The 15891-nt window shown below is 37.4% G+C and overlaps 1 protein-coding gene across 1 annotated transcript in view; it reads right to left on the bottom strand.

The window, feature by feature from the left end:
• The window catches only part of gpc3 (glypican 3), a 173809-nt gene extending 159904 nt beyond the window's left edge, over positions 1-13905 (bottom strand). The window contains exon 1 of the mRNA XM_067457674.1: positions 13378-13905. Coding sequence (XP_067313775.1) covers positions 13378-13534 — 157 coding nt within the window. The 5' untranslated portion in view covers positions 13535-13905. The remainder of the gene's footprint in view (positions 1-13377) is intronic.
• Between the last annotated feature and the right edge of the window lie 1986 nt (positions 13906-15891).

Raw genomic sequence — 15891 nt, 5'->3', positions numbered from 1 at the left:
CCGCTGAAGTAAAAAAAAACAACAACATACAATCCTCAAGTCTCCTCTAGCAGAACTTCCAAAAACACTGAAGAACTAGTGAATAACACATGTAAAGCATTGTTTTGGGGAACTTGTATTGAGAGATTCCATTGCATTCCGGTCAAATAGACCTCTCTGCATGTGAACCAGGACTAGGAAACAGCTACTGTGAAAACCAGTGAAATTATTGCAAATGTTTTCCCTTGGGCTTTCAGATCCACATTTGGAAATGTGGCCAATTATCTTATGATTACACATGCAACGAGGGAACTTACACCCCGCAAAGCTTTAGCTCTTTCAAATTTTCATTCCCATTATTACTTTGAAAGAGCATCCTACATGCAACTTTGTTCTCAGTCACTCTCTGTCATCCCATGCATCTTAGAGCAGTGCTTTTAAACCAGAGCTAAATGAAGTGTGTCTGCGTGTATGACGTGTGTGTGTGTGTGTGTGTGTGTGTGTGTGTGTGTGTGTGTGTGTGTCAGCTACCTGAGGGGGTGGAGGTGCCACAAGGTTGATTGATAGTGCTGTAAACAAACTTCATAGGAGTCCCAATGCTCCAGTTCACACAGACATAGAAGATGATGATGGGGTAGGAGAAAAGGAGGGCATAACACAATCTGGGCAGAGACGAAAGTGTCACTGCTCTGTTTAAGAGAGGCTTTTTGCTGCATTTTGGAACACTGTCTATTATTGTGGAGCATCAGACTAAAAAGGAATAAACAATATAAAACAGAATAAACATTCGCAGTCTGACGCTCTCAGATCGCACACTTCCTCATGGAGGGGACCTCAAGAACATGTTCTCCAGTGAACAACAACAGACAGAGCTGAAAATGGTGGCAAGGAACAACTTAATGTATCTGCATTCAGATTCAGTCAGGTTTAGTCATTATTAGGGTTCAGCGCAGAGAACTGGTTCCGTTTTTACAAAAATACTGGAGTATACTTACAGTATTTTTCTGATAGGATAGAACATTGAACTGAAATACTCTTTACTATTCAGAGTAAAACATACAGCACAACCAGTTAGGTCCGATTCTGAAGCTAATTGCTGCGTCCGAAATGGCATACTGTAAAGTATTACATTTGGTTTGAAACTTTGTATTATTATGAATGAAATTTGGACGCATTACATTCACAATATTGTCACTGTCGTGTGACCTAGGGCATTTCGACCTACCTTTCGTTACTTCACTGCCATTCACAAATCTCCCGTGGCCTCATGGGATAGTAAAGTGTTCATTAGATGAGCACTTCAGAATCTGGCCAAATGTAGTAGGTAATTCAGGAACTTTTTGCCTACTTTTTTACAGATACTGCGAATTTGAACATACGACTCGGCTCACATACTGGTTTTCACCTACTATACATTATGGAAGTATATCGAATGAAGCAAATGACTCTTCATGAACCGGTGTTCTGACTATTTATATTTCCTGCTCAGAACGTGCAGTAATTTTTCAAGCTGAAACATAGGTAGTGTGCTTTGTGAGGCACAAAAGAAGCTGTTAGCTGTATAAAAAAGATTTAGTTAGCACATCTTGACAGGGAAATAATAACTGGTTTGTGTTGCTGAAGCTTTACGTGTGAGGCTTACTGAACTCCAAACCATTAAAACCATATGAAATATTATCAAATACATATTTAGGCCTGAATGCTCTATGGGATATTTCCCTGAAAACTGAAAATATGTAATAATTTATTGAACCACATGTTGTTATAAACCAGGGGCCGTATTTACAAAACATCTTAAAGCTAAAAGTAGCTTCTAACATGTCGATTTAGAGGAAATTCTTAAAAATAATGGGCATGTCAGTCATAATTTTAGGACTCCTACATTTTTGCTCTAAGAGTATTTCACAAAGCATTTTAACACCAAAACTTGCTCCTAAATCCATGAAACGCTAGGAGTAGTCAGGAGGACTCTTAAGTCACTAGAACCAAATAACAAACAGTCCTAATGACTATTGCTGCAATCTGTCCAAAGACACTATACAACATTGAGGCAATAGTGATAATTAATGTATCTTTAAAGGGGTGGTTGCATGCGGTTTCACTTTTTTAACTTTAGTTAGTGTGTAATGTTGCTGCTTGAGCATAAACAGTGTCTGCAAAGTTACAGAGCGGAAAGTTCAATGCAAACTGAGATATTGTCTTTTAAAGTTATGGCAGTACAAAAACGGCCGGTTTAGACTACAAGATTCTTACTGGGTTGGTGACATCATAAACCCTTGCTACCGCAGATGTGACTTCTGCCCGTAAAGGTATGGGGCGTGGCGCTTCCAGCAACCTGTGCTTGGCACTTCAGCCAATAAAAATACAGGAGCCCGCTTATATTGTTTTACTCTATTCGATCATTTGTAAGTGTGAACTCATAAACACAACTAGCCTTTTGCCATCTTACCAATCTAAGACCATTGTGCTTTTCGGAGAGATGGGCTTCATAGAAGCACGAAGCAAACAAGCCATTCAAATGACAGTGGAGACAGCGGTGTGGAATAAAGGTAAAATATAAGAAAACCACGGCATTTAAAAAAAAGAAGAAGAAGTATTGAGACATGTTATACTGCACCCCATAAACACAAACAAGCCTAGAAAAAAAACATAGAACCACCCCTTTAATAAATAAATAAAAGTGTCAGATTAGCTGTGGTAGGCTAGTTGTTTTTACGAGTTCACACTTACATATGATCGAATAGAGTAATACAATATAAGCGGGCTCCGAGCTCGGAATTTTGAGTTTTGTCCAAACCCATAGTTTTGCCCTGTATCGCCGACCGAGAGTGGGGAACACGGTGGCAGAGGGATGCAGAAAGCCGTCGAGTCGGCTTTTGGCTGTGTATATACCACTTCTCGCGCTGATTAGATAGACAGTTTAAACATGCTCCTCACAAACTTTGTTCATAAAACATAATTTTCGCTGGAATTCTGCAATCTCTAGAGATGCGGACATGTAAGCGGCTGACAGTTAGCTGAACATTTACTAGTTTTACTAGTGACACGACCTACATTTTAAAATCTTTATTTGAATATGGCAACATGAAACCTTGTTCAACAAAATATTTCTATAATTAAAGGGTTAGTTCACCCAAAAATGAAATTTATGTCATTAATGACTCACCTTAATGTCGTTCCACACCTGTAAGACCTCCGTTCATCTTCAGAACACAGTTTAAGATATTAAAATATTTAGTCCGAGAGCGTATGAAGTGTATGCCCACTTTACTGTCCATGTCCCAAAAAGTAATAAAAACATCATCAAAGTAGTCCATATGTGACATCAGTTAGTTCATTAGAATATCTTGAAGCATCGAAAATACATTTTGGTCCAAAAATAACAAAAACTACGACTTTATTCAGGATTGTCTTCTCTTCCGTGTTTTCAATCCTCAAATAAAGATTCAAACAGTTATGAATCAGCAGATTGATTCATGATTCAGATCACCAGTGTAATGTGATTTCACCAGTTTGGCAGTTGGACACGTGATCTGAATCATAAATCAATCTTTTCTGAACATGGACAGTGTAGTGTGCATTCACTTCATACGCTCTCGGACTAAATATAAAATATCTTAAACTGTGTTCTGAAGATGAACGGAGGACTTACAGGTGTGGAACGACATTAGGGTGAGTCATTAATGACATCAATTTCATTCTTGGGTGAACTAACCCTTTAAATTACTTTCTATTTCTTAATAAAAGCTGCTCTCGGCAGCTTTGTGAATAGGTTTAAAGAGAAAACTCATAACTAAGAACTTTTACTGCCATTTTTAACTCTTAGTGGTAAGATCAAATGTTTTGTGAATATGGCCCTGTTTGACTTTCTGGTTCTTTATTTCGATGGTCCAACTTTAGACATTCAACTAACTATAATTCTCATAAAACAACATTACTTACTACTACTCCTACTACTGATATTACTATTACTACTTTATTTTATGGACAAAAAAGGGGTTTGGAATGTCATGAGGGTGAGTAAGTGTTACTGAGAGGTTGAATACACATTATGAATTTTGAAATTTGTTGTTCTTTGTTGTTGCATATTTGTTATGAAAATGATCCCAGCATTTGGCAACAGAATTGCATTTCTGCTTTCCAAATATTTCTTCCTCAGATTTAAAAGATTTAGCAGGAATAATTTTCCCACCTTGATGATTAGTGAAATACTTTTTCTGAAACAACTATCACACATTAAATTGGCAATCTTTGCCAGTTTGTCATCAAAAAGGAGAATGCAAATTCAACAAGAAGTCTAAAAAATGAACTCTACAAGTTTGTTGATTGAAATAACTTAATAGACCATGGAAGAGATTAAAACGCAGGAGATTTAAGTGCTGCCAAATTTTAAATCCCATATGAAAATGTGAAGACAAAATGTCAAAGAAATCGCCTTAGGGAAAATAAATAAATACTGATCTACTAAGCACACAGCGCATGTTAGGAATGGATGGGTAAATAAACCCATTAACATCACGATATCAAATACCAACAACGGCATGAAAAAACCCCACACTTTCTGATCACACGTTAGCAGTACATCAATACGGATATGAAACGAGGAATTATGGGCAAACCGGCCATATCGTGTAGACGACACCTTTCATATGCACAACGACAGGCTTAATATCCAAAATCAATACTTGCAAAGGACCGGCGACAGATACGATCGAGCTAATTTCAGATTCCAAGGCAAATTTATTAAGCTGTCAATAGCGAAGCGAGCAGAGGGGAGGGAGGCGAGCTGGCAGAGGAGAGCAGGTATGAAAGGAGAAAGAACTCAGAAAGATTTAGTAATTATCTTCAGCAAAACAGACAATTTCATCGGCACGTCTGCTGTTTGCAGATGATAAATGTCCTTTATTAGAGAAGTTGCGAGCTGTCAGGGAAAAGTGAAGGACTTTACAGGAGGGAGATTGCTCCCAGCGGAGAAGCATAAATAAATATTACATCACAGTCTCTAACTAAAGACTGCTCATAAATACGGCTGATTAGATTGTTTGTTTTCTGAAAATGGAACAGAAAACATTTGTTTGAAAAGAAAAACTCTAGATGAAATATCCTGCATTGAGAATGTGACCATATATCTTGTTTGTTTTTCATGTGCTACAGCAGCAATTTTCGACCTTTACCGACCCTATAGGACCAAATTTACAGATTTACTCACTAATTCAATCAAGGTTAATAAGAATGTGTGAGATAAAGAAAAAAATATTTTAAAGGGGTCCTTAAGTATTGTGTTTTTTTAACATTAAACACTAAAAACTTTTCTTTTTAAGCATGAAAAAGGTCTGCAAAATTACAAAGCACACAGGCCACTCCATAGAAAGTTATTCACTAGCTGTGCACTGTTTCTGAATTCCCTGAAATGCCTTGTTTGTAGTTTTCTTCTAGCATACATCACAATATTCCTTTAAATGAAGTAATACCTGGATTACCCGCCCGTGTCATAAACAAAAAAAGGCCATGGCTGAGTTCCCAAACACGCTCGAAACAGTTGACCAATCAGAGCACACTGCCCTTTTCAGAAAGAGGGGCTTCATGGAGACAGGAAGTAAACAGTGTTACAGGCAGACAGTGAAGAGAAGTGCTGCAACAATGTTAAAAAGTTTTTGAACTTTCAAGCTTGAAAACATAGTGGAGCCATACATAAAAAAGGGCATAATAGGTCCCCTTTCAAATCTAGTTTAAACGCATCCAAATTCCTAGAAACATTTGTATGTTATATGGTTTTAAAAATACTGCTAGACCATTTTAAGCAAAGGTTAACACATTTAATGTGGCGTAACCACATTAAAGGGAAAGTTCACCCAAAAATGAAATTTCTGTCATTAATTACTCACCATCATGTCATTTGAAACTTCGAAACACAAATGAAGATATTTTTTATGAAATCCGAGAGCCCTCAGGCCCCTCCATAGAGAGATATTTAATTAACACTTTCAAGGCCTAGTGGGACCTTTCAGTTTTTTGATTCCTTCCAACCTGATTCATTCCTTTCCAACCTTTCAATGGTGGGAAAAACATTGTTAAAATGGTCCATTTAACTCCAGTGGTTCATGAGATGAGAATACTTTTTGAGTGCAAAAACCAATAAAAACACTTACTTTATTCCATTTAATTCTGGCCTGCGCCACCCTCCTATGCGATTTACACTAAAGTGCAGCTGCCGCGTATGCATCATGGTGCTCGCGTGAACAGCGTCAGCCGGCGTAGATGAGGGCACTGCACTATTTATGGAAACTTGTTGAATAAAGTCAATACTTTTTGTGTGCAAAAACAAAAAAATAATATTCTCGTCGCTCAAAAAAAAACAGTCACATGGACCATTTTAACGATGTCTTTAAAACCTTTCTGTGCCTTGAAAGCGTTAATTAATTGAAGTTTTATAAACTAATTTCGGGAGAAGCACACGCAGACAATTATATCTAATTAAACACAGGTAGAGCAGGCTCAGATAATTAAACCTAAATTAAACACAAGAGGAGCACATTAAACTAATCAGTTAATCAATGATAGGATATAGACAGCCGATTTACCGCCCTGACAGTTTCTCAGCATCCCACCACCACCCCTTCTCCGCACGCACTTAAATCAACTGCTATAAATTTCAAAACAATCATAAACTGCAATCTAGTTCTAGACTATCTTCATCACGGGGGGGGGGAGATTACTCTGGGTTCGGGCAAAATTTCCGAGCCCGGAGCCCTCCTCGGACAGCACGCCAAATACGCATAATCTTTACTCTATTTAATTGGTGTAAGTGTGAACTCGTGAAATAGCTGTCTGTGGAGGGATGAGAGAGCTTTCAGATTTCGTCAAAAATATCTTATTTGTGTCCCGAAGGACACAAAGGACTTGCGGTTTTTGAAGAACAGGAGGGTGAGTAGTTAATGACAGAATTTTCATTTTTGGGTGAACTATACCTTTAAGTAAAGTAATAACATTTTATATACACCTTGAAAACATGATATTAATCATGATTTTAAATAAGAAAAGTATTTTCAAATATCATAATTTACAAATATTATTAGTTTTTTTTAAATGACATTTTAAAATCTAACAAATATCATTAACTACATTACTAATAAAACATTTAAACTAATTTCATTTTAATGTTGGTCAAATTATCAGATCTTTTAAAAGATTTATTGATCTTTTTAAAAGACTATTACTTACAAAGGACCACTGATAGATACAATCAAGCATTTCTATTTTTTATTTAAATTTTTTAATGCTTATGATATCAGGACAGTTGTATCGCCCTGATCATTTTTACTTCATTACTGATAATTTTTACTTCATTAAAAATGTATTTTAAAACAGAAACATGTTAATTATAAAAGATGTTCAATTCCTAGTATACATTACATTATTTTTATATTTTATTTAATAAATTATTGGCTCCAAAAAAAAAAGAAAAAAAAAGAGAGAAACATGTCATTGCACTCATAAGGACATTAACTAACACTGCTAGATTTTAAAATGCTTAACAAATCATTAGTTAGTTAGAAATGTCATGAAGTGTGTATTGTATTATACATATTTACCACTGACCCTTTGGAGAACCCTCAGGGACCCTTGGCTGAACACTGTTTCTCTGACGTCTCTAATCTGGCTTCTTCCATATATGAGTCATGACATACTCATTTCCTTCCTTATCAACAAAAATTTCTAGAAATTCCTAAATCCACCCTCCCTCCTGCAGCTTTGCCCAAAGGCCTCCGGCGTGCAAGTATCCCTGTCGGAGCCCAGATGAAAAAGACGGCTCCGACAGAGGCTTGGTGAGTGCTGTGTACATATTTCAGCCTCATGCTCCTCCTTAACAAGCCTGAAGACACAGAGCACAGCCAGATGCATGCATAAGAGCGATCTTAAGAACCATTTATAAAGCTATCAGCATGCAAGTTTAATGGGGGCTGTGGGGAAAACATGCTGTGTTAAAATACAGAAAAATGTTAAAAGGATGTTATTAGAAGCATGAATTATAGAGCAACGACAGGGATTATGACGTTTCTTTCTAGACTTGCTTCAAAAGACATCAATATGTGTGCACAATTAAAAGAAGTGGGAAGTCAACGGGCTGACGAGAGTATATGAAGTATATGATTATGAATTGGGCTCCTCTGCCAGGGAGGCAGGAGAGTTAATGGACTAAAGCAAAACCGTCTGTTGTCTTACAGTGCCATTGGAAATATTTAATGAAAGAAAGTACCTCAGACTTCCACAGCATGGAGCACACAAGGATTCAGTGGAAGGATCAGGGAAAGATAAAGTAAATAACTGTACACTAAAAGCCTTCGGCTCACACAAACACACTGTGTTCCTCGGTTACAATCAGTTCAGGAAAATCCAAGAAATGTGGTTTAATGGAAAGTCTGACCATAGTCATTAGTAGAAACTTTCATGGCTTGTGGGCATGTGATCCCTCACCTTCAACTTTAAATGGACTGCCAGAGACATTGACCTAAGCCATTATCTCATAATTACAGAAACTGTGTGGGCATTTATCAAAATATGAAGGTACTTCACTGCCCCAGGCACTGTCTACTGCCCCTTGACACTATACTAAGCTCTCTTAAAGGAATAGTTTACCCAAAAATGAATATTCTGTATTAATTACTCACACTCATGTCGTTCCAAACCCGTAAGACTTTTGTTCATTTCGGAACACAAACAAAGATCTTTTTGATGAAATCTGGGAGTTCAGTCCGTCCATTGACAACACTGACACTTTGATACTTCAAAACGTCCATAAAATTTTTTACCTCATTGGTTTCTCTATGTAAATACAATAATAACTCATAGCAATTTGATTTAATAATATTAAAAAGATATGTTGAGCAGTGTTGTTTCAAACTATAAAATGTGTAACTTAAAAATGCCCACTTAAAAATGTTTACAAATGAACTGAACACCTATTAAAGGTGATGTGAGACAGTATTTCCTATGATAAAATACCTTCTCATGTCCCTGAAACAACTAAAAGTAATCCATTTCCACCCAAAAGTGCAAATACTGTGGCGATATCAAAACATCTGAGCATCCTATCACGAGTCACGAGTACAGTATGAGGCAGAATAATCTGTTTGACCAACCAATGGCAGAAGTAGCTTCTCTATTTTTCCTATTCCGTTTGCTGGCACTAGTGGCACAGACATAACCAAACATCAAACTGAAATCAGCAGGGTAGGTTATCATTTTTAAGAGGACTTGCTTCCTAATAATTGGAAAAACAATACTTTCTGCACTGAGAGGATCTAGCTTTGATGGAGTGCACAAGTGTCTCTGTAATGCATTTTGCCATTACTAACATTAAAACAAGCGGCACAGAAGCCCCTTAACAGCCTATAACGCAAGCTCTTGAGGGAGGTCAGCGGCACTTAATTAGCAGGATTTCATCCGGTGAGTACCAGTGGACGGCAATACAGCTCCCTCTCATCTCATTTTGATCAGAGAGACTGCTGAGAGATGGACTCTGACTTCACTTTGTACTCAACCCACTAAAACCTTCATTACTCATCCAGTTGGTTTCTTCAGTACGACAACAACAAACCGTTCAATTCAACTCATGAATTTACCAACGGTCATCCTTATTTGAGCACTCATTATCTAATATAATACTTGCAGGGGATGGCGCATCAGAACGTCAGACTGATGTAGCGAAAGTACGAGCATCTAAGAGCGAAGTGTAAAGGTGCCTTTGAGACTATAAAAAGTCAGCTGCCTTTTATGCTTTGACATTCAGTTCTTCCTCTTGGAGCGAGGTGGCTCTGACAAGGGAGAGAGATATCAAAAAAAAAATTTGTAAAGATGTGCCAGTGGAGACGAGAAGGGTAGAACCTCCCGTTGGCTTTTTTGGTCTTGTGCTCCCCTGGCATTACATGCGGTATGATTACAATTCAGTTCAATCTTCCTGCAGGCTGTGTCTCGGCTTGGCATCCTTGTATTCCATCGTAGATACATCAGTCCTCAAATCCTCATTTTCCTCTAATGTTAGTCCATCCGTCTCTTTCCCTCTCCTGCACATGCTAAAGATGTGCCTCTCTTCATCCCACTCACACATACCAACAGAGATCACATTTGGCAGCTGAACAGAAACACGACGGTTGCATCCATCAAAAATCAACCCAAATTTCACCACAAGCACCCAGCTTAAAGCCGGGGTTTACCGGGGTCACAGTGCAGTGGATATCGCTGCCTGTTGTGTGGTTGTGTTTCTGTAAAACAGCAAGTGAAGAGATCTGCAAACTTTTGGGACAAAACCTGACATGCAGGAACTCAGAACATGAGATGCGATACAATTCAAACAAAGCGTTAAATCTGCAGGAAGACTGCGACAGTGAATGAAACTCTCGGTGGAATAAATAAAATCACTAAGGTGACAGCTACACTATACGGCCCGCAGTCATTCAATTTCCAATTAACATTAGGGTTGTCCACATTCATTTGCCACTTCAAGGCCAGCAACGTGTGTTGGGTTCAGAATAGATGCCTTATTGAAGGAAATTGGACGGCTCTTTTTGCAAAATGATCTTTGTGTATGAATGATGCTTTACAAAAAGATCTCAAACCAACATCAGATATTCAAATTATGCTATTGTTAAATGTAATGACTGGACTTAGATGAACTCACCAATTTTGAGGACATTACGTCTTTAAAGAGAAAAGTTATTAAGTGCAGTTCCTTCTCATCTTTTATGGCATTTTTCTATGCAAGTATGTCTCTTAAAATGCATTTGGCCAACACATAAATCAATACCAAACAAGGGGGCAAACAATTAACCTCACATTCTTTCATAGTCTGACATAATACAAGGACACCCAATTAAGGTTTCTGGCTACATATGCTGGAGCCGTGTGGTATCGGTTCATATAATGAATCAAAATGAATAAAGCCAAAGGCTTCGCCGCACCACTAATTACTGCACCAGGCATAAAGTCCAGAACCTGGTGCCGCTGGGATTATCAGGACTCTACACTGCCTGCGGCACAATTCCAAATGAATTTTTAAAAAAAAAACAGTCCTTCCTCTGACGAACAATGTATAGGCTTCAAAAACTAGGGCTTCAAAAACTAGGGCTTCAAGGATTGTACCCATCAGGATACAAGTCCCTTACCAGCCCAAAATTATTTTGAAGAAATAAATCTGAAAAACTGCAGGGCACTGCAAAAATATACACAACACATACATAAGTTTCTATATCTTATGCATGCAATCCGGTAAGTTTTCCTAACTTCAGTATATACTTTAATGTATACTAGAGAGACAGGTTCTTGCAATCCATAAAGATATGCAATGCAATCACTATGTTACTTTTCTTAAACTCTGATAAAGGTTCAAATGTGTTAAAATCCTGAGAAGGCAAATGACTGAATATCACTCTAATCCTTGTCCTTAACCCAATTGCAATCCATTTAAATTGCTAATGCGAAGTCTACAAAAACGAACAGAACCTCTGATTAAATGGAACTCTGGGAAGGTCACTTTATATCTCCTGAAAGCAGCTGAACCATAAGGGATCACTCAGGTTTACGCTCATTTACCTGCAAGCTGAATCACATGGCATTAGAAAAACTCCAGCATTCTGCATGGTTCAAATTATTCAATTAAGTGTAATAATAAATACAAAAATAATACCAAAAAAACCTTTTTAAATGGACTTATTTGGATTTTATTTTAATTATGAAATGCAAAACATTTTAACGTGGATGGTTTCACTCGTTAAGTGAAATAACGAATGACTGGAATTGTGATGTAAATGTATCTAGAGTTCTTTTTGAGCCATTTGCTGCCACTGGGAGAGAAAAATGAAGATACTTGCACATAAAGCAGCCCGGCAACAAAATGCAGTCACTGGGGAAAAGCAAGAACCTTTTCAGCAGAATTTTTGTTGTGAGGGCCAAACAAACTCTTCATGTTTCTACGCCCAACACCCCCCATCCCACCACCGCCGCCTTCCCTCCAGCCTCCAATTGAGACAGAATAAGCTTCAAGCAGCTATGGGGAGATGTCAAGTAGAGAGTCAGCCATCCATCCTGTCATTCATCTCAACTCATCTATCTCCTCAGCTCTCCTCTGGGAAATGTAGCAACCTCAATAAACACACTAACACAATTCGCCTTCTCCAGCATGACAGGTAATTCACACTAGTTATGGCTAAGAGAAATACATTTACAGCTCTCTTCGGGCTACTTCTGCAGCCACTGCTCAGAGCTGAAGATGACAATCCAGTCAGGACACTTATTTCATCTTCAAACCTACTGATAGATCCTCTCACATTACATTGAGGGTGGAGGAAAAAAACCCATGAAATGGGCCACAGTAGATGCAAACATTACATAAATAGAATTGTATGGCAAAGCTTTTTTAACATTTAACGTCTGTGTATGTATTTTTTGTTACTAGTATTTGTATTATACTTACAAATAGAAAGACATTAGTGACTAGTATTTTTTTTTTAGCTTGATAGTAACAATTTAGTCACAATTGTTGATTTAATATCCCTTTGTTACTCAAATCAATTTCTCAATACTAAAAAGTAACTAATTATTGTTACTTGTGATATAATAAATGTATTGCAAATTCATTCTATGGGAATCTGTGGTTCAGATATGAGTGCCCCACAAAATATTAATTATAGACACTATAGAAGATACTGTCAACAACTGGGATATATTAGGAGCCAATCAAATAATTAAGAGCTAGTAAATATGGACTAGTTATTAGGGGGGGAAATGGAATACAAAAGGGGAATTAATTATAATTACAATAATTATTGGCATTGCAATAAAGATCTCCATATAATTCAATAGAAACACAGAGAGAGAGAGAGAGAGAGAGAGAGAGAGAGAGAGAGAGAGAGAGAGAGAGAGAGAGAGAGAGAGAGAGAGAGATGCCAATCACCGTTGAATAATTAGATAAGCTTGTAACAAAACAAAACAAAAATAGTAAGCCAGCTAAGAAATAAAACCTTACGACACCAGTTTTACTTAAAGATGTGGGGTTTCCAATAGTGCAAACGTGTAGCGTATAATTTGATTTAAATGTAGCCTAAATTATAAATGGATAAAGTTTCTTAATCTAAAAACTGTAATGCTGTTGAAGTGGCCATAATATCAATAGGCTCCTCGTTAGCTTTAGCGCACTCTGTAGCTAGAACTTTCCACTTAATAAACAAAACAAAACGAAACATACACATTATCATCACCACAACATGTCATTATATTTTATGCTACAGGTCTTACTGAACGCCGGCATGTAAAACTTTTGTTTTTGAACGTTTTTTTGGGACAGAATATTTTAAAATCACACAGAAAGTTAAATTAACTTATGATGATCTTTATCTTGTTTACCTGAGACTGGCGTTTCTGGGGTCCATTTCATCCCCGGGTACAAAAACTGAAAAGACGAGCGCACTTCGCGACAGTCCAGCATCTGAGTGTTCGGCCGAGAGAACGGCAGCATCAGGAGGCACAAAATCAGCGCACCGTTCAACTTCAGTCCAGGCATTATGAATCCAAAAGCGCTGAAAGATAGAAATATATAGAGTAAAAAGCTTCCTGGAGACAGAGCTGATTACACACGAGCAGGAACGATCTGCGTTGCTTTAAGTGAGCAGAAAGTGCTGTTCTGGACTCAACGGCAGCATCGCTGAAGTGAGTGTGAGAGTCCTGTGGAGATCTCCACCTCATTAACAGACACAAACTTCATGCTCGCAAATCAAGGTCACATTTCCCGTCATAAGGCACGATTTTTTCATCATTCAAAGGACCGATTAAAGAAGATCATCGTTTGGCATAGAACTATTTCGTTGATATTAAAGTTACGGTTATGAAGACAAGCGCGTTAAATCCGGAGCGCTGCTGCGGTCATGCGCACACGGAGACCAAGATCAAGCCTGGGCTACTACACAGTTCCTTGTGGACTTTTTCCAAGCCCGAGTCTTCAATTACGTCTTAAGCTAATTTATAAAAAATAAATAAAATAGTAATGTGATCTCATCGACAGGGGATTGCATTTTCTGATGTCTACATTGCACGTCAACAAATGTACATCTTTAAATTATTTTCCATTTATGCAAACCCCATGATGCAAACACGTCACATCTCCAGGTTTCTGCTGCCATCTGGTGTTGCTAAAGGATAGTGTTACCTAGTCACAATCAAATCTGTGCAATCAAAATGCGAGCCGAGGCAGATTAAAATGGCTTCATCATTTTATTGAGAATTTATGTACAATAGTTACATATTCAAATGGGGGTGAAAATGCAGGTAATGGAATCTAGCGGATTACAGATGGATACCGTGCAATTTTTTATTGAAGATTTCCGCCACTATTAAAATTGCAAAGTCATCCACCCGAAAACAGCAAGACAAATATTTGCATGCAAGTGCCACTGTAAGTATAAACAAACATACAACTACATTTTATACATACTTTTGTAATCCAACATAGAATAAAGTGTGTTCATTTCTCTATATATCAATCTTCAACACTTTATTTTAATGCCCTTGTTACATGTAGTTACTGTAGTAACGACCATAAATGATGCATAATTACATGGGGCTAACCCTAAACCAAGCCCAGCCCTAGTCATAGCGCTTAAGTACATGTAGTTAATAAATATTACACACACTGTAACAGACACCTTACAATAAATTGTAACCTAGAAATCTGTGCATCATATATTATATATATATATATATATATATATATATATATATATATATATATATATATATATAGTATATGCTATTATGAGTGTCTTAGAATTATGGCAGCACTTGCAGTTCAGCATACATTTAAAATAAAGACAAAAATTGTTTTGCTTATTAACCAGGACTACATGGCAACTGAATGGTTGTTAATATCTTGTAGAAGAGTCAGTAATATAAGTAGTTTGTCCCTGGAGCAGCGAGTTTTGCATGGATTTGCACAGCATGTTGTAATAAGGCTGGATGCAATCCTGCAAAACTCACCCCACATAACAGGGCTTTTCCATAAGCAGCAGCAGCATCTAGCTCCAAAGTGACAGGCAGAAGGCGACCGGCAATACTAGAAGTGCAAACACTGCAGTAGATTCACTGGCACTACCTGCACTGTGAGCACTTTGGAACTGCCAGGACAAATTCCTAAAGATCATAGAAAAATAATAAGAAGAAATAATAATAATAATAATATACATCAGTGTGATTAATAGCATAGTAATGTCCAAGTAGAGAAGGAAATGCACATGAACAGAACTTAATGTGTTGTTGGGATTTGCTTCCATGTGATGATTATACAGCTACTCCTGCCAAAAGGAGCATCTAGCGCAGTAGATACTAGACTACTTCACTAACTACACAAGATGCACCTTAACAGGAGGGCCATATTAAAGTTAAGTTTGTTCTTGAAGGACCCTGAACTCCTCCATTCCTTCATTGATGCTTCATTCGTCTAGGAGGGAAAACAAGAAGATACATTAAATTATATTATTTTTGCTTTGTTTAATAATTAAAACACATGACTGATCCAAGGAATCAAAATGCACTCTAGCAAAATTAAGGTTTACAAGTACAGCTATACATATTACTGTAAAAAAAAAAAAAATCTATCTATATTGAACTAGTCACAATTTCTGTTGATTCTACTTGATTTTAGCTAATTTCTTCACAAGTCATTACATGCTAAATAGATAAGTTAAAAATCATTACTTCAGGTTATAACTTTGGATTAAGTTAATTAAGGTTTGCAGTTTTACTCAATCGAAATTCACAGTCCATTTGGAGTCTGACTGAACGTCAGTGGTTCTCGTGCTTGGCGCGCTTTACTCGTGTTTCATTGGGTCTCTCAAAATGGAGGCTCTTCAAATGAAGACGAGCAGA

This window comes from Pseudorasbora parva, chromosome 11 (genome assembly GCF_024679245.1).
Source record: "Pseudorasbora parva isolate DD20220531a chromosome 11, ASM2467924v1, whole genome shotgun sequence".
In the NCBI taxonomy this organism is placed as follows: Eukaryota; Metazoa; Chordata; class Actinopteri; order Cypriniformes; family Gobionidae; genus Pseudorasbora; species Pseudorasbora parva.
Note: the sequence above shows the minus strand (reverse complement) of the source record. Positions and strands in the feature narration are given on the sequence as shown.